At 41.3% G+C, this 25,277-nt stretch overlaps 1 protein-coding gene across 4 annotated transcripts in view; it reads left to right on the plus strand.

The window, feature by feature from the left end:
- The window catches only part of CLIP1 (CAP-Gly domain containing linker protein 1), a 114,138-nt gene extending 89,245 nt beyond the window's left edge, over positions 1–24,893 (plus strand). For 3 of the 4 annotated variants that reach the window (XM_040250611.1, XM_040250612.1, XM_040250613.1), the window contains 6 exons: positions 12,523–12,575; positions 18,965–19,082; positions 19,163–19,313; positions 19,838–19,887; positions 22,186–22,310; positions 23,170–24,873. In XM_040250611.1, coding sequence (XP_040106545.1) covers positions 12,523–12,575; positions 18,965–19,082; positions 19,163–19,313; positions 19,838–19,887; positions 22,186–22,310; positions 23,170–23,395 — 723 coding nt within the window. In that variant the 3' untranslated portion in view covers positions 23,396–24,873. Of the gene's footprint in view, positions 1–12,522; positions 12,576–18,964; positions 19,083–19,162; positions 19,314–19,837; positions 19,888–22,185; positions 22,311–23,169 lie in introns of all 4 variants that reach the window. The other variant, XM_040250614.1, reaches the window with a different exon arrangement.
- The last annotated feature ends 384 nt before the right edge of the window (positions 24,894–25,277 follow it).

Raw genomic sequence — 25,277 nt, forward strand, 5'->3', positions numbered from 1 at the left:
GAAGCAACCTTAGGCTAAAGAAGATTGACTCATTCATCGGCTCTTATTACTCTTACTACATAATCTCCAAGAGTCCAGAGATCTAGGCTCCAGCAGTCTACACAAGCCGCTTACTTGTGTAAAATGACGAATTTCCACTTCGTTGCTTGCTATGGTTGAGCCAAACTATCCATCAGCTTTGTTCAGAAATATACTACAGAGTTGGGCAGAAACCCTATTTCAGAAGAAGAACTGAGGCGGTGGGGACTTCCTGGTGGTCAGTGGTTAAGATTCCATATTCCCAATGCAGGGGGCCTGGGTTCGATCCCTGGTCAGGGAACTAGATCCTGCATGCTGCAACTGAGACCTAGCGCAGCCAGATAAATTAAAAAAAAAAAAGAATTTTAATTGTGCTGTAGGACTATCCAGCATTTCATGCTAAAGTGAAGGCAGTAAAGACTGAATGTGGGACAGATAAACACTGACCTGGACCTGAGTTCCTTCCTGTTCCCTTTGCTCAGCGGCGCCACAATTCGCTGACTGTGTTTCAATCACTGAGCAGATTGCTCTGCCATTGTTTCATAGAATCTTCATACCTGCAATAGTGAGGTTACATTATAGGAAGGAAGCTGAGGCTCAAACATGAAGCAATTCACCAAGGACACACAGCCAGGCAGCGGAGGAGCCAAGATCAGAACTCATGTCTGACTAACTCGTAAGTCCATTGGCCTGCTACTATCCTTTGCTGAGAATAAAACTTATTTCTTTGTACTTCATTAAGTGTTAAGATTAAAAGAAAAAAAGAAAAACCCTCTGAACTAGGAATGGAGTAGGTGGGGTCAAATAGTACTATAAAAATGCACTTTCAATCCTACCATTACTTTTTCTTTCTGCCTCAAATACTTATTTTGCTCAGAAAACCCAAGGGATCCCAGAATCCGTTCTGTATCTTAAGGCTCTCACTGGGAATATTGGCCAAGGGTTTTGATTTCCTCAAGAAGCCATTCGTGACGAGAACTATTTCATTTCCTGTGTGTTATTTGGTAGTGAGATTTGTTGCAATAAAGGAATCCCTGTGTCCCTGTGACAGTGGTTTTGTAGAATGTCCTCTCCTTTTGTTGTCTTAAAAGCTGATATAGGAAGCTCTGAAATAACAAGGGCTAACAGAGAGCAGGACTGGCTGATGGAAGGTAGAGAGATGATCCACTCTGTCCTTCATTAGAACCCACATCTGCCTTGATTGACACGTGGGCGCCATGTTCCCCCCTGGAAGAAGTGTTGGAACAGTTGGCAGGCTCACCTGCTCTGGCTCGTAGCCCTTGAGAACCCAGCTGACCAAGCCAGAAGCAGAACCCACATGTGAGCATTTTTTGTGGTCTGCTGCATCAGACATTGTCCCTTCCAGTGAAAAATGGGTCTCTTAAGTCCCCTTTCCCAAGCAGGATTTTCATTTTAAGAGGGGAGGGGAGTGATAACCAAGATCAGTTAGGGTTGTGAGAGGCGGAAGTGTTGGCATTAGCTGGCATCACCTGTAACAGAGATCCTTACAAAATGTCACAGAGTGCCTCCTCTTTTCAAAGAGGCTATGTTAGATTGGACATATGGAATTGCTGTTGTTTTGCAATTTCATATGACTCAACCGACTAGATAACGTAATTTACCCTTTCTTACGACGGACGGTTCTGAGGATTGTCATTATAATTGCTGTGGACGGTTTGCTCTCACATTATTTCCCGCCTGATGGCCGACTGGTTTCATGCTGCTTCGGGTTTTGGGTGTGTGCACGTGTCCAAGTACACACTGCATAAATGTACTGTTTTCAGTTTACAGAGTGCAACTCAGTCGCACTTAGTTCATTTGCAGCGCTGTGTGACCATCACCTCTATCTAGAACATCATCACCGGCGCCCCCCTCCAAAGAAAACTCCACGTAAGCAGCCACTCCCCATTCCTCCATCCTCCCAGCCCTGCCAACCATGAATCCATTTTTAATCCCTGCATATTTGCTTATTCTGGACATTTCACATAAGTGGCAATAGACAGTGTGTATCCATTTGCATCTGGCTTCTTTCACTGAGCATAGCGTATTGAGGCGCATCCATGCTGTAGCCTGTGTCGGGACTTCATTTCTTTTCGTGGCCGAGTTGTATTTTACTAGAGGGATAGACCGCATTTTGTTTGTTTGCTTCGGGTGTCTTAGGCTCCTCCTCCGTTCAGACTGCCTCGCATCCCTCCTGAAGCCTCCATCCGTGACAGGAGCTGCTACCTCTCGTTGCCCCTTCGGGTCTTCTGCGGGTTTTCCTAAAATCAGGGCTCAGCCTAGCCACACTGTTGACACTCGCAGCCCTATCTTCTCCTCATCTTTACTTCCAGACTGAATAGTCTGTTTTCTGCCCTGTTTCTCACCTCCCCCCCTTTTCCCCGCCCCCTCCAGTCTGCTTTCTGCCGTTCCCAGTGCACTCTGGCGTGAAGGATGGCTTCTCTGTGGTGTCTGCACACTGGGATGGCTCCTTCCGCCCTCTGTGGACGTTCTGACTCTCTTCCTCCAGCTTCCTCCACACCGTTTGCTCATGTTTCTCTTGCCTCTCCCACCACACCGCATCACTTGCTATTTGTGTGTCTGCTTTTCCAGGTCCTCTTCCTCGTCCCCCACTCGGTGCACTTGGCCTCGCTGCTGGTCGTCATCTCTGCTCTCCAGGTGGCCTCTGCCTTCCCTGGTTTGGGTCACAGTCTCTTTCTTGGCTCTCTGTGTGTGACACTCGGAACTCAGGCTCTCTCCCCACCCAGCGCTGAGACAGTAGGACTCCTAGAGCAAGACATGCAGGTTGAGTGAATGAAGGAGTCAACGGGTGATGAAATAAGTTTCTCATCTTCAGCCAGGCCCTTTGGTCCTGTTTTGCAGAAGACGATGCAGACTGTGAGACTTGCCCCTTCCACTTCTCTCACACGAGTCCACTCACTTCCAGTCTCCTGACTTTGTTGCAGAGAGCTCATGGAAATCCAGCCACAACATAAGCGGGCCATGCGCCCCGTGTGGATGGTAGATTCGTACAGTGGATTCAGGCAGGGTCATGTGGTTTCAGGATTAAGGAAACCATGCAGTGCATTATTTCTTTTCATAGAGAAAATACTAAAAATAATCCAAGTGATGTGAGTTCTTCTATAGAGGCAGTCACCTTAGGGAGTCAGTTTTGGAATGTCTGATTTATCATTCCCAAACTGCACGTGTTTTCTCCCCGCAGGAGGGCTGCAGAGACACTGAACTGTCACTATGGGAACAGTGCTGATTTTTTCCCCCTGGTTATTCGCAAAATGAGGTCGCAGTTGGCTTATGGAAACGGGACAGGTATTAGATGACTCAGTCACGGTGTTTCATCAACAGCTCTTCCTCCTAGAGGATATGACAGATGCAGTAAACAAAAGACTAGGGGCTATCGTCTCAACTGATCCATGAATAATTACCTGCCTTTTACATAAGCCTGCATTCCCAGACCTGAATGTTTAGGAAGGAAGCACTATTTTTAGCTTGTCATGTTTCATTTTGGAAAAGTAGTGATCATCAGCCATCAAATTTTAATCTGGGCTGAAGTGGGGGTGCTCATGGGCAAGTAGGGCGTGAGTAAAGGTTGATCATAGAATCTCTTTCCCTCAATAGCTAATGAAAGACACACACTTTTTCAACTATTAAAAGGGGCTCCAGGGTCTTCCCTGGTTAAGAAGCCACTTGCCAATACAAGGGACACGGGTTTGATCCCTGGTCTGGGAAGATCCCACATGCGACAGGCTGACTAAGCCCGCGAGTGCCTAGAGCCCATGCTTCACAACCAGAGAAAGTCCACTTGCAGTAACAAAGACCCAGCTCAGCCATAAGTAAACAAACAAATTAAATAATTTTTTAAAATAATAAAGAATAAATAACAAAAGCTCCAGGAAAGTCCAACAAAGCCAACCAGCTTCCTGTTGTAAACACTGAAATTGACAGTGGCCTAACTCTGTTCATAGTGGTAACAGAAAGGAAAGCAGATAGCAAAATTCCCAGAATTTCACTCTAACTCCCCTTAGCCCCAGTTTGGAGAAAACTAGACTGAAGGGAGAGACTAGGCAGCCAAGGAAAGATCTTTGAGGCTAAGGAGCCCTCTGCTACCACTCAGGATTCTACCAGACCTGGAAGAAAGTGCTAGTTGTCATTTTCCACAGCAAGTCCAGCCAACAGAATGGCTTAAGTAAATGCGGGTTGGATGGGAATGGGTGGAGTTTTTTTTTTTTTCCCCCTTCAAATGATGATAAATGCACGGGTAGGTAGTCCCAGTGGGTCCAGCCACTCCAGAACTTCCTCAGGGAAGCCTACCCTCCCTCTTGGCTCTGCTGCTGTCCTTAAGCATGTAGTTTTCATCCTCTCACTCTCAGTGAGTCTTTTTTTTTTTTTCAATGACTTAAACATGCAGACATTGCTGAACTTTCTGGAAGGAAGCAGGGGGAAGGACAAGCAGAGGGTTCCTCTTCATGGCGTTTATCTCTTCATTTGGAGAGGACCCTCCAGATCTCTGTAATAGTGTCACCAGTTGCAGAGATGAGTCTGGATTCCTGCAGAAAGGGACAGAAACACAGAGGAGATGAGAGCAGATGTTGAAAGAGCCAACCTATGATGCTGCTCAGTCGCTCAGTTGTGCCTGACTCTGCAACCCCTTGGACTGTAGCCCGCCAGGCTTCCCTGTCCTCTCCCAGAGCTTGCTCAAACTCATGTCCATTGAGTCAGTGATGCCACCCAACCATCTCATCCTCTATTGCCCCCTTCTCCTCCTGCCCTCACTCTTTCCCAGCATCAGGATCTTTTCCAATGAGTTGGCTCTTCACATCAGGTGGCCAGAGTATTGGAGCTTCAGCTTCAGCATCAGTCCTTCCAACTTGTAATACCTGCCAGGTAATAGAGTTACCTCTATCCCAACACAGTGAGTGAGATGCAGGATCTGGAGGAGAAAGCTCAGAGAGAGACCTATAGCAAACTCTGCGCATCAACTGAATTGCACTCTCCCCATCCTTGCCCCAGGCCCTCCTACTACAGAAAGTATAGACCACAGCACCCCATTTTCAGTTGTAGCTTGAACATGAAGATGAAAGGGCTCAGATAAAGTAGGAAGGACATAAAGGACAATTCATTGACATTACATGTGAGCAAATAGAAGGTCTAAGTAGAGCTGCCCATGGTAGGATGAGCAACTGAAAACATACTGTACCAAAAGAGAAACAAAGTAAAGAAAGGAACCTAGGAATCCAAAGAGTGATGAGGAATTCAGGCCATGAGAAAGCATTACCCAGAGTAAAATATTGCTGTGTGTTATATAAAAATTTAAATGATGTAGGGACTTCCTGATGGTCCAGTGGCTAAGACTGGGCACTCCCAATGCAGGGGGCTAGGGTTTGATCCCTCGTCAGGGAACTAGATTTCCACATGCAACAACTAAGTGTTCGCATGCCACAACTAAAGACCCTGCACGCTTCAACTAAGATCTGACACAGCCAAATAAATAAATATTTTAAAAAAAAAGAGCTTTAGTGATATAAATAAAACAACTGTTTAAAGAGACAAGGATGAAATAATACAAGCTGAGTGGAGATAAGGAAGAGTTAAGGAGACAAACTGAGGACCAAAGCCATACAGTATCAGAACTGCTAAATATGTCAGAAATAGACAGGGACCTAACAGATGTTTCTGAAGTATACAGAGGATTCTTCAGGTCCCCAGGCAGAAAAAGCAGATTCCTTAAAAAAGGGAGAAAAAACAGCCAACTGCAGCTGCATTCAATGCCAGAAAAAAGGAAAAACAACGTAACACATTGTTTCCCAAGTTCTAATGGACAGAAAAATGATCACGAGCATCATATACAGGCAGTTATTATTCAGGTAAGAAAGCAGATATTTCCAAACATGAAAGAACTTGGAAGCTGCAGCATCTGTGAGTCCTTCTGGAAAGTAGCTACTTGCTGATAAAATTTAGCCAAGCAAGACTTGGGACTTCCCAGGTAGTCCACTGGTTAACCTACTTTCCAGTGCAGGGGATGCAGGTTCAATCCTTGGTTGGGGACCTAAGATCCCACATGTCATGCAGCCAAAACATTAAAGGGAAAAGAAAAAAAAAACCAGGACTTACTAGATCGAGGGAAGCTGGGCAAAGGGACTGGAGGTGAGTAATAAATCCAGGTAAATAGACAGCTAAGCTGACAGTTTAGGGAACTACAGATGAGGAATAGAGTTGTGATTTCAACTTTTTATTTGGAAATCATTTCATGCTTTGTGGAAAGTTGTGAAAACAAAACACAGAATACTCATATAGGCTAAGGAATTTTTTCTACCTAACCACAGTGCGATTGTCAAATTCAAGAAATGGAACGCTATTATCTAATGTACAGGCCCTATTCCTGTTTAGGCAGTTGGTGGTGGTGTCCTTTGTAGTTTTTGTGGGTTTTTTCTTTTCCTGATTCAGGACCCAGTTGACTCAGGTCTCTTCAGTCGTCTTTATCTGGAATGGTTCTCTGCCTTTGTCTTTTATGACTAAAAAAAAACCCCCAAAACAGGCCTGTACATATAAAATCTTTCATTTTGGTTTTCTCAAATGTTTCCTCATGATGATGTTTGGATCACTCATTTTTAGCAGAAAAATAGCATAAGTGATACCCATTATTGCTTTATCCCATTATTGGTGGTATCAGTTCTGATCATTTAGTGGAGGCAACTTCAAAATATTTGCAAGTCAAAAAGAAAAAAAGATCAAAGACAAAGGAAAAATAAGAAAAACACACAGAGCATATGACTAACCAAATTTGAGGTGACAGAGTTGAAAGCAAGTGGAAGTATCCAAACTTCCTCCTCTTTTACATCAGGATGATGTTTGATATTATTTAAAAGTAAAATTTGCTTATATGTAAGAAAATGATATTAACATCTTAGGTTTTTAAAAATATATATATTCTACTTTAAAGTTTTACAAAATAAATGTACAGTATAAACCTAGTAGGAGTTCTTAGAAAAGAATATGTCTTTGTGGTAAAGAACATTTTTCTAGGACTTCCATGGTGGTCCAGCGGTTAAAAGACTCCAAGCTCCCGGTGCAGAGGGTGGGGTTCAATCCCTGGTCTGGAAACTAGAATCCCCACATGCCATGTGTTGCAGCCAAAAGATTTTTTTTAAAAAAGGACGTTTTTCTGTGCTCAATCATTTTTTATATTTACTTTGCTTTTTTATTTCTTCTGTTAAATTCGTATAAAGTTAAATTTGCTTTTTTCTCCTAAATTTGCTTTTTTCTCTTCTTTTTGTCCTTCTTGTTCTGTATACAAAGAGAAGTGTGTGTGTGTGTGTGTGTGTGTGTGTGGAAAGACAGCTAATATTAATTGTTTCTTCTCTGAAAGGGCTGTTTGACAGAAATTGCCAAATCCTCCTCTTCCTTCCCCCCTCCATTACCTTCTCCACTTCTGAGAGCAGGAGTCTGTGTGTGTGGGAGGCCAGACTAGAAGTCTTCAGACTCTGGGGCTGGGGCCTTGTCTTGTGCCGTCAAGGTGGAGCCGCTATTTTAGGCCTCAGAACACTAGCTTAGAGAAGAGGCTGGAGTCGCCCACGCGTGAACCACTTCCCTGGGGAAGTCAGTGACAGTCGCAGCCGCTGAGCCCTGGCTCCCTCGGACTAGCTGAGCAGAGAGCTCCCTCTGGGAGGACCCGGGCTCCTCGGTGCCAGTGCTACTGACACCCGAGGACAGCGCCAGCTCACCGACTCTCTGACACAGTTGTTCACGTGCCACGTAGTTCTCGAGTGCCTGCCGTGTGCCCATGCGTGTGTGCTCCATCGTGTCCGACTTTTGTGACCCCATGGACTGCAGCCCGCCGGGCTCTTCTGTCCATGGACTTCTTCAGGCAGGAGTACTGGTGTAGGTTGCCCTTTGCTTCTCTGGGGAATCTTCCCAATCCAAGGACCTAACCCACCTCTCCTGGATTGGGAGATGGATTCTTTAGCAACTGTGCCACCTGGGAATGCCTACTGTGTGCCTGCCAGTAACAAAACAGCACGTTGCTTCTCCTCCCTGAAGGTTTTTAAAAAACATTTGTTTATTTATTTGGCTACACTGGGTCTTACTTGCAGAATGCAGAATCTTTAGTTAAGGAAAGCAAACCCTTAGTTGCGGCATGTGGGATCAAGTTCCCTGACCATGGATTGAACCCTGGACCCTGTATTGGGATCCTGGAGTTTTAGCCACTGGACTACCAGGGAAGTCCCTCCAGGAAAATTTTTATTCAAGTAGCTTTTTGGGTTTTTTTGTTTTTTGAATCCTGAAAATTTATTATTTGGGAGAATTTCAGATATTGATCCTTTTAGAGCTCATGATACTAATCAGAAAATACACATTTTGAAATGAAATTCAAAAGAAAAGAATAATTACATATAAAACAAATTATAAAGTAGTTCGACTGGACCTGCAGAAGCAGAAGTGTGTCTTGATTCTGAACTTCAGCACATCCTTCATGTCACACAAGCTAGTATTTTCTTAAATGATACATTTTAAACAAATTACCCACCATGTTTATCACATTATAGAACAGTTTTGTGGACAGATGAGCTCTTTGAGGTTTTCTGGTCCACTGTTCCCTCCAATCATGATCATTTGTATCAGGAAAATATATATTTTCCCTGCAACATTGTATTCTTAATAGTTTTCTGTAAAATAACCCTGCCTTTTATTTAACCTTTTATTACAAACAAGTTCAGAGATATTCCTGGATATCCAACTCCAAAGACAGTCAGCTCTTGGTCATTCTTTTTTTGGTAAAGTTTTTTTTTTATGATTTTTAAATTTAAAGAAATTTTAAAAATCTTTATTGAATCTTCATTACAATATTGGTGTCTGTTTTATGTTTTGGTGTTTTGGTCTCGAGGCATGTGGGATCTTAATTCCCTAACCAGAGATAGAACTGCTGCCCCCTACACTGGAAGGTGAAGTCTTAACCAGTGGACCGCCAGGAAAGTCCCTGTTGGTCACTCTTGTTTCAGTTTTACTCTCATTGACCTTCTACTCTTTCATGGATTAATTTGAAGTAAATCCTAGACATACTATCATTTTATCTGTGAACAACTTAATACCTCTAAAAAATAAAATTATTCATTTCTTTTAAATTGTAATGTTATTTTACAGTTAGAAATAATTGGACATGAGTTTGAGCAAGCTCCAGGAATTGGTGATGGACAGGGAGGCCTGGCGTGCTACAGTCCATGGGGCCGCAGAGTCAGACAGGACTGAGCTACTGAACTTAACTGAAATGTTTGTAACATGAAACAATACAAATACATACCATTTCAAAGTTACCATTCCTTCTATTGTTATTTCATTGAGGCAACATTATAAATGGTTGAGTGTTTCTTTCCATAGTGCTCTTCATTTGTGTAACAGTCTCTCTATATATAATAATTGTTTTTGTTTTTTACAAAACCTATATTGTATATATTACTCAAATTTGCCTGTTGTTGTTCGGTTGCTAACTCGCATCCTACTCTTTGTGACCCCATGGCACACCAGGCTTCCCTGTCCTTTATCTCCTGGAGTTTGCTCAAATTCATGGCCAGTGAGTCAGTGATGCCATCCAATCGTCTCATCCTCTGTTGCCCCCTTCTCCTCCTGCCCCCTCAATCTTTCCCAGCATCAGGGTCTTTTCCAATGAGTTGGCTCTTTGCATCAGGTGGCCAAAGTATTGCAGCTTCAGCATCATTCCCACTGATGAATATTCAGGGTTGATTTCCTTTAGGATTGACTGGTTTGATCTCCTTGCAGTCCAAGGGACTCTCAAGAGTCTTCTCCAGCACCACAGTTTGAAAGCATCAATTCTTCAGTCTCAGCCTTCTTTGTGGTCCAATTCTCACATCCATACATGACTGCTGGAAAAACCATAGCTTTGACTATATGGACCTTTGTTGGCAAAGTGATGTCTCTGATTTTTAATGTACTGTCTAGGTTTGCCTCCCTCCCCGCAAAGTTATATTTATTAAGGTAAAATATACATAAAATTCACCTTTCATAGATATGTGGTTCGGTGAGTTTTGACATATATATACAGTCATATGATATACCCTTACAATCAAGATTTTCTTCTCCCCAAGAAGTTCCCATACTCTTTTTATAGTCAGTCACTTCCCAACTCTAAACACCATTTCCCTCTTCTATGCTGCTATAGTTTTGCCTCTCTTTTGGGTTGGCCAAGAAGTTCATTTGTGTTGCCAACCCGGTTCAGTCCCTGGTTGGGGAACGAAAATCCTGCAAGCTGAGTGGTGCAGCCAAAAAAAAAAAAGGTCACAGAAGACAAGGAAAGAATGAGGAAACAGCTAGACTAAAGAAATATGACTACTAAATGAAACTTGTTATCCTGGATTCGATCCTGGACCAGAAGGAAAAAAAAACTATTTCCGATGAAGAATTGGTACAGGACTTCCCTGGTGGTCCAGTGGTTAAGAAACCCCCGCTCCAGTGCAGGGAACAGGGGTTCGATCCCTGGTCTGGGATGATCTCACATGCTGAGGAGCAGCTAAGCCTGTACACCACAACTACTGAGCCCGTGAGCCCGTCCTCTGAACCTAGAGAAGCCACTGCGGTGAGAAACCCACATATCGCAACAAAGAGTTGCGATAGGAATCGTTGTGATTTTCTTTACGATTGACTGGTTTAGTCTCCTTGCTGTCCAAGGGACTCTCAAGAGTCTTCTCCAGCACTGCCCTTCACTATCTCCTGGAGTTTGCTCAAATTCATGGCCATTGAGTTAGTAATGCCAGCCAACCTGCCACAACTAGAGAAAGCCCACATGGCAACGATGACCCAGCACAGCCAAAAAATAAATAAAAGAGTCAGTACAGTAAGTACCCTAAATTTCTGTTCCATGGAAATTCAGGCACAAGAACTTCATCCGCCAAGAAACGGGGAGAATCTCTGCATGCTGTTCTTTGCAGTGTTGAATGATTTTCCAAGTGTTTACTGATTACTTGTATTTTCTCTGCTGTGAATTACCTGCCATGTCACTTATGTATTTGTATCTGCCTTGTAGTCATTTTGCAGTCTTGTTTTTTTCCTTTGTTTCAGTTTTTATAACTATAAAACAGTCTTCCTTGTTTAAAAAATAAATACAAACCACATAAAAGGATGTAGAGAGAATGAGAGCCCCTCTCCTCACCATATCCCACTCTCCAGATGTTGTTCTCCCTCTCATTTCATTTTTTAAAGTTTGCCTCCCACTCTTTTTCCTTCCTTTTACTCTTTAAAAATTTCTAAATATTTCCATGAAATGAATTACTCATGCACCAGAAGGATTTATCTTAATGGACTAGGAAAGGAACGTCTATAATGGGAAAAAAAACCTGTATGTTAACCTCTGTAGATTTCTTGATAGACTCATGTTCAAAACATACACGTTTCTATTTAAGATTTTTTTTTTTTTAATTTAAGAATTTTTAAAGTATAAAGACCTTTATAGCAAAGCACATACATAACTGACACGTAATCAGAAATAAGACCACAACTACTTACTGTGAGTAGCAGCTTAAATTCTAGGAACCTAGAATCTTAAATCCTAGAATCCATAAATTCTTAAATAAATGGAAACCGTTACAGAGTCTTTGCTGTTATCCTTTGATTAAAAAACAAACAAAAAAAATGGACTTCCCTGGTGACCCAGTGGTAAAGAATCTGCCCTGCAATGCAGGGGACCTGGGTTTAATCCTTGATCTGTGAAGATTCCACATGCTGCGGGGCAAGTAAGCCCATGGCCACAAGACCCAGTACAGCCAAAAAAGAAATAATTGTTTTAACTGTAAGAGTTTGTTCACCTTTTTGTGTTGTTAACAGTGTGACTGTATTTGGCTAAACTCTGGTGTAGTTTGGGAGTAGAGGTGTGTCTCCATCACAAGGTTGACTAGCTGAATCTTTTGTTTTTTTCATCCTTCATAGAAGAACAGAATGTTAGAACTAATGGGCCACTGGAAATTCTTTTGTAACTTTATTTTATAGGTGAGAAAGAAATGAGTGGAATATAATAGGCCTAAGATGAGGCCCTTGTAAAATAAATTACCTGTTCTTAGCCCTACCCAAGTTAGTGACATTTGCCTTCTATTATTTCAGGAAAGGAACCAGAGTGCTAATAGTGAAGTTTCCCCTCATACATCTAACAAGTAAAGGAAACATTTTTGAATGTTTAAGATAGGGCACGTACACAGTCTTGTTTAATACTTCAACTCTCAGGTCCCCGAGGAAGAGGAGTCATTGAGATCATAAGTGATTTGTAAATTAGTAACTGTGGGACTTCCCTGGTGGTCCAGTGGTTGAGACTCCACCCTTCGAATGCAAGGGGTAGGGGTTCAATCCATATGGTGATGTACACTTGGTCTTTTCTCACTGCCTCTCAGGAAAGCCAGTTGCTTTAGCTTCACTGGAGCGTGGGAATGTGACCTGCAGGATGAGAAATCAGCCTCTCTGAGGGCTTGTTATGAACTGAACTTTTTTTTTCCTGTGTGTATTTTTTTCCAGCTTGAAGAAGAGAGATCGGTGCTCAATAATCAGTTGTTAGAAATGAAAAAGAGGTAGGCTTTTCGTGTATATTTGTGTGTGTGTGTGTGTGTGTGTGCGTGTTTAATAAGGAAAATGTTGGAACATGCCGTGTGAAGTGACTTGTAGAAAACATACGACCTTCTTATACTCAGAAAATTGCATTGTGATAGTTTGGTACTCATAGTTGACAAATTTGCAAAGTTTCAGTATGAATTATTACTAACAGAAGAGTTTTGATTTTTAAGTCATGTTCAGTTGCATTTATTCAGAAGTATCCTAAAGTCAGATTGTCTCATATTACATATTGCTGTACCTCCTAGTTTCAGTAACTAAAAATACTGCCATTTTACCTAGAGTAATTGATCTGCATATAAATACTAATTTCAGTTATATAAAAAGTTTAATTTTTTCACAATAATGGGAAGCACCATTTTAAACATTTCTATTTATTTTCTGAAAAAGAGCTTTGTTATTTGTTATTCTTTGATGATCAAATGCTATTCAAATGGAAGTTTCCAGGACTTTTGAGTAAGGATAAATGGGCCCCCAGGAATAATCATTTAGAAGCCTGATGCTTACGCTTTCTGACGGTCTCTGTCTGCTCTTTTAAAACATGCAGTTTGTGTCTAGAGAAACTCTCTGCTTTACTCTGCATGCCAAGCAGGTTTAGCGTGCACTGTTTTTAAGACCCACAGCCTGTGCGTTGCTGTACAGTGGTTTGCTGTAGAGTACATCACAACAGTGATGTGCTTTTCTGTCTTATTAAATGTGAAAAGAAAAATAATAAACCTTTAGAAATAGTACAATCAAGAATTCCTGGGGCTTCCCTGAACAGTCCAGTGATTAAGACTCCTCGCTTCGGGCACGAGTTTGAATTCCACGTGGCGCTTGTGCAGCACGGCCAAAAATAAGTAAATAAGTTTTTTGAAAAGAATTCCTGTATACCTAAATTTAAAAAACATAAGAAAATAAAATAGGGAAGAAAAATTCCTTCACAGTCTTGCAGAGCACCTTGTTCTCGATTGTCAGGGCAGAGGAAGTTTCCCTTACTGACCACCGACACAGGCGTTTACGCTGACAGTGTTCCTCCTCCCTGCATGGTAGTTGCTGCAGAATCTAGGGCCTTATTTAGCCCGCAAAGATATGCGGGTTCTGTAAGCTGCATTCTGAAGGAAATGAGGCCTCAGTCCAGGGGTGCCTTCCTCCTTTTTTTTTTTTTTAAGACATCCTTAAACTCTTTCTTCTTTAAAGTTTCACATCAGACTGCATATGTGTTTCACAACCGCCACACCCCTGGTCCAGCCAGGTGTCCACGAAGTGCCCCTCCTGAGCTGTGGTGACTGGCCTGCTATGACTTACCCTGGGGCCTGAGTACAAGCTCAGCTCTGCCCATGGGGGCCTTGGGATATTTAATTTTACATGAAAAAGGCTTTGTTTCTTTAAAAAGAACCCCATATACGCAGTTATCAAGGGTATGTGAAAATATAATAGCACTTACTCCTGAAGCATTCTGGTAAGGGAATGTATAAAAATCAGCAGATGTGAGTACTGATGTAGTTAATCCCTTTGCATTTATGTAGCACTTGTAATTCACAGATTCCTCATATCTCCAAACAAATCATTGAAATGTATATTGGGGCTTGCATTTAAAAATGATGAAATCCAAACACCCAAACTTGGGCAACTTGGCTAAGAACTCAGATGCAGGCACAAGACCCAGGACTTCAGATCTTTTTACACGGGGTCTTTTCTCACTGTACATTTAATGTTTGTTTATTTTTACTTTTTAATATTTTTTAAAAAGAAAGATGAGAGGCTTTGTTAGTCCTTTCCTTGTGACTTTGACTAAATTACATGCCTCTCCAAGTGTGATTAGACATGTGACTTTTTTTCCCAGCTTTAAAAGATAGAACAAATTTGGATACTTGTCTGTCCCTCTCTCCTTATTTTTCTGCTCCCGTGTTAGGTCCTGTGTATGTTTAAGAGAATCTCTCTTGAAAATTATTCTCTTAATTGAAAAATGCAGATAAAGATAATTTTTTCTGGGAGTGAAAAAATTTTAAACATGGTTTCTTATATTTAGAACTTTGGTGGGGGAGGGGTTCAAATTGTTAATTAACCCTTATGGAAAATTAGGTCTATTTGAGAAGTCTGGATGCAAATATATTTTAGCTAATTTTGGGGGACCATGAATGCATTCTGAAAGTCAGTTTTGTAAAGGATTTGTATGTAGATCTAAGTAGGTAACAGATAAGTACATGTAGCATAGAGTACTAAAAAAAACTGGATACTTCCTTAATTTAAAAGTCTGGAGTGACTTTTCTGGCAGTCCTGTGGTTAGGTCTTCATCTTCTAGTGTAGAGGGTGGGGGTTCTGTCCCTGCTTGGAGAGCTAAGATCCCACTCATATGCCTGTGGTCAAAAAACCAAAACATTAAAAAAAAAAAAAAAACCACAATATTGTAGAAAGCTCAATAAAGACTTTAAATATGGTCCACATTAAAAAAAAAAAACCTGAAAAAAAATCTGGAAAGTACTTAAAATCACAAAAGATATTTGAAATGTGGTTGTTCAAGCAAGAACTGAGATCTTAGTCAACATACATAGCCAAGAAAGAATATAATTGCTTCATTCAGACTATATTGTTCATTATTTTGAAGTGCAGTACTTACTCCTGACATGGGGTGAAACTAAATATTTATCATTAAGACATTAGTATCTCCTTCTTGTCTTTGCTCTGGTTTTTTTGCTATCTAACATTGAATCGCAGGCAACATGCAGTAAAATTTTTTCTCTTAGCCTAAAAATGTAATCATTTCTTTGGAAAACCAGACTCCGAGTTAGGCAGACCTCTTTCAAAGCAGTTTCCAAGGCATCCAGTAGATGAAGCAGAGCTAACCTCGACTTGCTCTAACTGACAGAAGGAGAGAAACATGTTCCTCTGGCCAGAAAGCCTATGGCAGAGTTGGGAACCAGTTTGGCTTCCCTCCCTTCTCTAGGCTCTTTGAGGTCAGAGAAGGAAGCCCAGAGCCAGAATCTTAGATGCGGACTGTAGAGTCAGGATTAATTCTGCAGGCGACCCCCGCAAGATTCCCGTCAGGAAGGAAGACTGGTGGGCGGCTCACCTGCCCGTTCTGAAGAGGTCACTGCCCCTCCAGCTCACTCAGCTCACTGTGGGTTGCTAAGTGTCTGACTGTCTCTAGCTTGCGCTGCTTATCAATGCTCATCTCACCCCCTCTCTTTTCCCTTTCCTACACTTGCTTCCTTTGCTCTATCTGTGTGTCTTTAATGGTAAGACTAAAGAAAGTCTATCCACGTTATAATAAATAAATTTCATATATTTTTTAGTAAACCAAGTTGTCGTATATATTTTTTGGCTGCCTTTGTCCCTCTGTGTCTTGCTTTTGTTTTGAAAAATATCCTCAGCAGTACACACACACACACGCACATATCTTTTTTATATCTCTATATACAGCACAGAACTTTAGTGCAAATTTAGTTCTCCTTGCTGTATTTGCAGTTCTCTTCGTGTTCCTAATATTTGGTTCTTGTTATCTTGCGTTTTTAAAGCCTGCCCCGTAACACTTTAAGGTATTTCCTTCATTACCGGAATTTATTTCTTATGTAAGTAGTAAGGAAAGAATCTGGGTTATACGTTCTCTTGGGGGAAAGATTTCTGGCCCCTGAAGCCCTTCTTTCATGTTGTTTATCTTCCCTCCTTGATATTTTTAGTAAGGCCAAGTCACCCGAGCCAGAGTGGCTTTAAAGTAACACAGGCCCTCTTGTCAATGTGATGTGTGACTCAGGTGTCAGTAATGTTGGCAGAACTAGTTTAGTTTAGACCATCTTGGTTTGCACAGTGGGATTTGGGCTCAGGAATTGCCTAAGATGCTGACATTGAAGACCTGTCACCAAGAGGAGCTGCCAAGGTCTATTTGTCCCTTCAGAATTTGGTATACAAATCACAAGCCAGATCCCTTTCTTAACCACCCACCTTTTGATGACTTTTGTCCAAGAAATAACTGTTTGCTATCTTCTTAGAAGGCAGCCTCACTTAGAGGCCATATGTATGTGGGGATAAGCAGAAAAAGACACCTGTACCTTTTTCTTCTGCCAGCTGATGGCGTCCTTATCCTCCCTAACACAAAGATTTAGAAGAATCTAAATCTGCTAATCCCCTAACCCTGGTATTTCTCAGTAAAAATATTTAAAATCACATTGTTCAAATTTGAGTTGAATTTATAAGTGAATCTCAATTATTTGCTTTGAAATAATTCCTTTATTATTTTACAAAGAATCAGAAAGTAAAAATGGCCAAATCATGGAAATACAAGCTCTTACTTTTAATGGCCTTATTACACTTTACCTAATGTGCTGTATACAGCAAGGAACTGAAATAGATTTTACAATAGAATGAACTACCAAATATCCTTTAATAGAAACATAAGGAGCAGAAGATTGATTGAATCTTCAGATAAAAATAGATGTTTACTTTCCAGATAGAAAAAGATGCCTATACATTCCTTTCATTTAAATCTTTGGGGTTCTTTTGTTTTTTTGCTTTACATAAGCATGATCCTCTTTCCTAGTGAGGTGTCATGCAATTAGTAATTTAACATCACCAAGTGTTCAGATAACACTTGGGTGTTGAATTCAAGACATTTTCTCTAAGTCTCAGATTCTTTTCTTACTATTTATTCTGGGGTATAAGTGTAAGCCACACACTGAGATAAATACAACACTTATATTTTCCATCTTTGTGTAGAACTTCAATTTACCATAAACCATGAGAATTCTGTAATTCGTGTGCCGGATATCTTGGGTCTCACTAACCAGACATACATTCTGCCATTTCTAACCTGGGCCTCAGTTTCTGATCCCTCCAGTCAGTTCTAAGACAGACCAAACCACTGCGTGCTCCACGTTCACCCAGCTCCTCCCAACAGAACCGGGAGCAATTTTTCTCTTTGCACCGTGAACTCTCAATGATGATTACCCATGTGAAGGCAGTGCCTTAGGTTGTAAGACCCGAGGGCTACCTAGGAAATTTTCCACCAGTAATGTTTTTCCCCAAATATTTTTGGGATATAAGGTCTTTTTTCCTCTTGTTTCACACTGCATGTAATTTTTTTTTTAAAAAAACTTATTTCAAAATTTGAGGTTTCCAGGAGCCGCAAATATAGTACAGAGTCCTACATTCCCTTCTCTCATCTCCCCTCACATGTCCATCTTAGCACCCCTGGTCCTTTGACCCAAACTGAGAGAGTAACATTGGTCCAGTCCCCTTAGCCAAACTCTAGGCGTTAAGATTTCCCCAGTTTTTCCACTCCATGTCCTTTTTCCTCTCCCAGGATCCAATCTAGGAGACCCCATCACCTTCAGTTGTCACCTCTCCTCAGTCTCCTCCAATCTGTGACACCTCCTCAGTCTTTCCTCGGCTTTCGTGACGCTGGCACTTTTGAATTTTCACCACAAAAATGTAAATAAAAGCAGACACATTTATAAACACACAGTAGCCTCCTGCCCTTTGGGGTCGTCTCTGTTGTGTCCCCTCCTTCCCTGTCTTCCTTTCATCTCTCCCTTTCTTCTCCCACTCTCCTGACTCCAAGAAACATCTCCCTCTCCTGGAAAGCCTGGTGCCCCTCCCTGTGCTGATAACCAGACGCTGAGTTGGCCTGAGAACAGACTCCCTGTGCACTGACCTGCTCCCTCCAGGTGTCCCCCCAGCTTTCCATTCTGCAGCTGGAAATCCATCTTCACATTTCTGTCCTAGCTTTTTTTGTAATTTACCTTTCATTTCTATGAGCAAGCGAAAGTCATCTTCAGAGTCTTTATGGACGAAAAGTAATGATCCTTCAGTTTGAATAGTGGTCATAATCTCTACTACTGTTTTGGCCCATAAGATCTCCAAAACACACTCTGGGAACTTGCTCAAAGTTACTGAAATTAGTGAGAACCAATCGATACTTCCAGCATAAAATCGCTCTGCATGATGTCTGTATAATCGCTTTGCATGTGTGTATTTTAATTGTTGTTATTGCCTGGTAATCAAGAAATAACAGAATTCATCTGGGAGGGGGGTTAGATTTTTTGTTTTTAATAATTCTTTGCGGGGTGCAACAGTCTTGTTTTTTAAATTCATCTTCCGAAGTTATTAACTTGTTTCTTTAAATTCAAACGGATACAATGATATGCAGATTCTGGTATATCTCTGCATAGGTAAACTTTTTCTCCCCTCACAGTAAGTAAAACTTCAAGTAAAATTTCGCCAGCATAATAGCCTTAAACTCCCTGTAAAACTTCCCTGTGATACTTTCTCCCCTTACATTAAGCTAAAGTTAATTGTTTTTCTCCGATCCATGTACACTGACCACCCTCCCAGTTGATTTCTGGAATTTTTTTTGAACTCTTTGGTCTTTTAGAGAATCCAAGTTAATAAAAGACGCAGATGAAGAAAAAGCTTCCTTGCAGAAATCCATCAGTATCACTAGTGCCTTACTCACAGAAAAGGATGCCGAGCTGGAAAAACTGAGAAATGAGGTAGGGTACCCTCCTGAGGGAGCCTTCCCGCGGCCTGTCTGTGCGCGGACCCCGAGCCTAAGCCAGCCCGTGTATTTCAGGTCACGGCGCTCAGGGGAGAGAACGCGTCCGCCAAGTCCTTGCATTCAGTTGTTCAGTCTCTAGAGTCTGATAAGGTGAAGCTTGAGCTCAAGGTAAAGAACTTGGAGCTTCAACTCAAAGAAAACAAGAGGCAGCTCAGCAGCTCCTCAGGTAACGTGACCACCGCCGCCTCCAGGGAGGAGCTCTTCCCGGGGTAGAGCTGCCCTTGGAAGGAGGCACCTGCGCCGCCCCCCGGGGGGCCCCCCCTGGCCTGGGCTCTCCCGCGCTTTCATCCAGGGAGACCCCACTCAAAGGGGGCGTGCCTGCCTCGCCTGCCTCTCCGCACTTCCGGACCTTCCCGCGGTCCTGAGCATTGGCAGAAATGTATATAAGGCAGTAGGTGACCGCTGCCCTGTCGGGAGCGGGAGCAACCGTGGGTTCTGAAAGTGCGCTGCCCGGAGGAGAACCTGACGGACGTGATAGGCCACCCACGGTGGGCCCGCCCGCCAGAGCGCCGCCGGGCCTTAGGGGGCAGATGCGGGCCGGAGCTCCAGGCGTGGGCTCAGGCGCCTCTGGGGGCTCCACACCAGAATGAGTTTCTCCCACTGGCCCTTACGTTGTAAGAACAAGGAAACAAGATGGGATGGCAATTTTTTAAAATATCCCCCCTCCACTTTTTTTTTTTTCAACATAAGGTAATACTGATACTCAGGCAGAAGAGGATGAACGAGCCCAGGAGAGTCAGGTAATATGCCTTCCTTTTGCTTTGCTTACTTTTTTTTTTTAATCATTTAATCTTTTGACTAGGTAATGTATTCATATGGTCTGAACATTGAACAGTATTAAAAATATATACGCTGTTAAAAAAAAAAAACTCTCCCTCCAAACACCATCCCTCTCCTGCTCAGTTTCCAACCCCCTAAACAGATAATCAGGGTTATTACTATCTTGTTAAATTTTTTCAGAGTTTTTTTTAATGTATATACAAACCAAGACTAACACAGTCTTTCCCCTCCTTTGTTACACAAATGGCATATAAACTGATCTCCTCTTATTTTTTACAGGTGTATAGTATTCCATTATATGGATATATATACACACACACACACACACACACACACACACACCATAATTTAATCAGTCCTTCTTGGTTGACATGACTTTTAGGACGTTTCTGATCTTTTAGGTGCATTATAAACAATGCTATAGTGTACTGTCTTGGACATCTATCGTATTACAGCTATACTAATATTTCTTTAGGATTAATTCCTAGAAGTAGAATTACTCTGTTAAAGGTTCCTTCCTCATCTTTACCTTAAAAAGACAGCTCTTGAAAACTGTTTCCTAAAGCCAAAATTATCAAAATAGCTTTAGTTGTAAAAGTGGGATTACATGGAGATAAACTGTTCTATTTTTTGGAAATGGATGGCATCACCGACTCAATGGACATGAGTCTGAGTAAACTCCAGGAGTTGGTGATGGACAGGGAGGCCTGGCGTACTGCAGTCCATGGGTCGCAAAGAGTTGGACACGACTGAGCAACTGATCGGAACTGATAGCCCAGAAGTAATAAACATGTATTTTCAGTTTTAATTATATATTTTGGACATATCTATCCCATTCAAAATTCAAAGGTACAACAGCCATCTTTCACTTTTAAATAAAAGAGAAACTCAGTGAGTTGGTGATTTGATTGTTATGACATCTCCTTTGAAGGGCGTGTAAGAATTCAACCAACAGCCTGCCTTTAACCCTGGCTAGCGTTGTCTGTGCTTAGTTTCCATGTCTAATGAGCACAAGATTAACAATGTTTTCTCTCCCCCCTCTTCCTTTCTGCTTCCGTTTGTTTCATCTGCCACTGCCAACACTTCTCTTCCCATCAGCAAATGGTTTGTTTTATGTTTCCTAATTTGTGAGCACGTATGTGAGTGTGTGTATATGTGTGGCTTCCCACTGTACTTCCCATTTTATGGCTTTTTTTTTCCCTTCCTGATATGATATGTAGCTCCCAACAGGATATAGTCTTACAAAATACAGTTTGAGAAGTGAGATAAGAGTCAGTGGGTCTGCCTCCAATGTCAGAAGGGATATTCTGCAGAGAATAACAAAGCCAGTGATTTCTAGCTTTGTTTCATAACTGCCCCAGTGGGAGAAAAAGGCCAAATATTTCTTTGAAAAATAAATACTAGATGGGCCAAAAAGTTTGTTCAGATCTTTCATCTTACAGAAAAATCCCAAATGAACTTTTTGGCCAACCCAATATGTATGTATGAGTGTACACACACACAGACACACATAATATTTTTTAAAATTATAAAGTAGGATTTTTTTTTTCCTGATGGACATTTAGAGAAATGAGACCTTTTCATTATTTGTAGAAGAGAGGAGAAACCGTTTTAAATTAAAGTGCCCTTACTTTGAAACGTCGGACAGGAGTGTTTCCTCCTGGTGGTCAGTCATCTCCTTACCCCACTTCCCCGAGTCTGGGCCCCAGTCCCCTGAACGCTGCCCTCTCAGTGTGTGCCTGCATCAGTTGAAAGGGAGCTTAAGTCTTCCCTTTAAAATCTTTCTTTTGGGACTTCCCTGGTAGTCCAGTGGTTAAGACTCCTCTCTTCCACTGCAGGAGGCACGAGTTCAATCCCTGCTCAGAGAACTAAGATCCCACATGCCATGGGGTGTGGCCCAAAACAGCTCCTTCCTTTTTCTCTGAAGACCCACTTACCATCCCACCATAACTAATAAGTGAATGTTAAATTGTGGTCTGAGGAGAATTTACATAAGCTTATTCAAATCTACAGAACGTGAAAGTCCTGGATTGGTTCTGCAGTTTAGCTGAACAAGTCATTAGTTGTGCTTTTTGTACAATTGTGTGTGTGTGTGTGTGTGTATAAACATATTTAAAAAGGGTTGAGTCACGGCCATTGCCGGCCCCTGTGACTTCAGCACACTGCATCCACAGCCTGAGTATAATTGCTGACTTCTTGATGCTCCAGGGGACATATTTCAGGCATTTTACACATTTTTTTCCCCCCAAACAAATTAGATTGACTTCCTCAATTCAGTAATAGTGGACCTTCAGAGGAAGAATCAGGACCTCAAGATGAAGGTGGAGATGATGTCAGAAGCAGCCCTGAATGGGAACGGGGACGACCTGAACAATTATGACAGGTATTTCATGCTCAACCAAGCTGAGTGGAACCTTAGCTCCATCTGAATACGCGTGTGGCTTTAAAGTTAGGTTCTCCAGACAAGCTCCATCTAAATACGTGTGTGGTTTTAAAGTTAGGTTCTCCAGATAGAGAAGGACAAATATGGCTCCTATGTGAAATCTTAAAAAAAAAAAAAAAAAAAAATGGTACAAATGAACTTATTTGCAGAACAGAAATAGAGTCACAGATGTAGAAAACAGTCTTGACTTATGGTCACCAGGGAGTAAGGGGAGGAGGGATAAATTGGGAGACTGGGATGGCCATATACACACTACTATATATAAAATAGATAACTAATAATGACCTACTGTTACAGCACAGGGGACTCTACTCAGTACTCCGTGGTGAACTATATGGGAAAAGAATCTATAAAAAGAGGGCTATACGTATGTGTATGGCTGGTTCACTTTGCTGTACAGCAGGTTTCACAACACTGTAAATCAACTATAATTCAATAAAAACAAAAAAAAGGAAAATATACATATAACTGAGTCTCTTTGCTATGCAGCAGAAAATTAATGAAACATTATAAATCAACTGACTTCAATATTTTTTTAAAAAGTTAGGTTCTCCAGTGGATTGGAGAAACAATTGCTTTGTGATTATTTGGCCATAAACTGACTTCCACAAATCTGGCAAGAGAGTGGAAAGGGTTTGATCTGAAGATTTTAAATGCAGACCCTAGTACTTGTACTTGAGGCTCCGCAGACTGCACCAGAATCCTTGCTTATGTTTTATCCCTTACAAACGATAACTGTCTCTTGAATTTCTTCTGAGGGAGATGAGTTTCTGATCATACACATTGGTAACATTTGCAGCGATGACCAGGAGAAACAGTCCAAGAAGAAACCCCGCCTCTTCTGTGACATATGTGACTGCTTTGATCTCCACGACACAGAGGATTGTCCCACCCAGGCCCAGATGTCCGAGGACCCGCCCCACTCCACACACCACGGCAGTCGGAGCGAGGAACGCCCCTACTGTGAAATCTGTGAGGTGTTTGGGCACTGGGCTACCAACTGCAATGACGACGAGACCTTCTGATGAAGCCTTCCACCCAGAACTGGGCTCTCTCCGATGCACTGGCGTGTAGGCAACTGACCACCAGCGTTCTGCGTGCAGACTTCAGGAGAACTCACGCTATTTTTGACCCCCATCAACAAATCTAAGAAAATATTTTGATCTTCCACAAAAGCGCCCTTTTAGTCTCCCCGTATAAGTTTATAAGTTAAACTAATAAATAAGGGGGGTTTTCACCTCTGATTTTTGTCTTCTTGATTTTTAAAACTTATTCCATTGCACCAGATGCCATTACACTCATCGTCCTTATGAGGGAGACCCTCACAGAATGACCCCTACCCTTCCAGGACCTTATTTAAGTTAACTTTAAATTATGCCGTTCCTCTTCATATTTGCACTAAAATATTTCCAGGCTGCATTTGTGTATTTAGATGTTTGGGTTAAGCTTTGACACTGGAATGAGTTGAAAAAAAAGTACGCCACTTTGCATTTTCATCTACTCATTTATTTTATTTTTAGTCAAAGAAATAGCTGAGTTCTTTGCACTACCCAATGTCAGTAGTGCCTTTATTTCAGGCTTGATGATACTTCTAGGTGTGATTATAAAATCATGAAACAGGTAAAGGGAGGGGGAAGCCCCCAAACTGCTGTGGGAACGTTTTATTATAATCTCGATGCTGCACCCACTTTACTCTACTGTGGTGTTTTATCAGTTTTGCATAATTTCAGCTTCTATATATTATATGTATATATTTTTGTAAAATCTATATTTTGGGGAAAAAACCTATACAGTATGTCTTTCTTTTCAGATTTTTATCTTTATGAAAAAGGAAACCCTTAAAATGTTCATCAGGACATGACGCGCTAGGCCAGGATCAACATCACATGGCTTTGCGGCTGTGTGTTCTCTGTTTTCATTTTCTTTCTTTATCAGGAATAAATAACTGGGAGAATTTTCTCCAGATTTTGTTTTCTTCTTCAACAAATATCCCCAGCAGTCGGTTAATTAGATAAAAAGCCACTCTAAAACACCTAAATGAACCAATCTACAATCTTTACAACTTTTTTTTTTAAAACTGTGTTTTTAGATGAATGTACTATGAGAAATTCAACATTAATAGTTTTGGATTTTCTTATCACAAAAAATAAAATGAAGGACCTCAACCACGAGTTTAGCAACCAGTTTGAATCTATTTATCTTCATTTGAATGTCTTTTAGAATATGTAAAAAGTAATAAATAAATGTATCTTCCAGGAGACATGTATAATAAAAACTTCTATAATTGTACATATGCCTTTGATGTATTTTCCCCTCCAGATTATCAACTATGTGTTTGACAAGTGAAAAATAAATATGTAATCAGTTGAAATTTGGGATTATAAACAAACATATCATAATAGGAACTGTTTCACAAATACAAAATGTAAAGCAGTATTAAAATCCAAGCAAACAAGTGTTCTGTATCTACTTTAATAAATGGTTATTCTTTTTTGCCAGTGTAGTAGACTGGTATTATTCTCAGGTTTATTTGTCCTAATGGTTTTTCTTTAAATGAACAAGCACCAGAGGTCCAAATAGCAATTTCTACTGCAGTGTGTTGAGAAACCGCTTTTAAGAAATGATCTCAAAGCATTCTGTGACCCATTCAGCATAAAATAAATACCAAGGTGGTTATCCATTGCTTTGTCTCACTATATTACCTCACAGAAATGTAAGTGGAACTGTGCAGTACCAACTACCTATTAAAGAATGAAGTTTGGAAAGAAACTCTGTGAAAGCTGCTGTGATGTTTACCAAAATGATGACTGAACCAAGCAGTCTGGTTTTATGAGCTCTGATTCCCCCACAGGTAGATATTTCCAAAGCAGAGGGACCAGTTGAACATGACCAAAAAAGTACCCTGAC

Source organism: Oryx dammah, unplaced genomic scaffold, assembly GCF_014754425.2.
Source record: "Oryx dammah isolate SB20612 unplaced genomic scaffold, SCBI_Odam_1.1 HiC_scaffold_12, whole genome shotgun sequence".
In the NCBI taxonomy this organism is placed as follows: Eukaryota; Metazoa; Chordata; class Mammalia; order Artiodactyla; family Bovidae; genus Oryx; species Oryx dammah.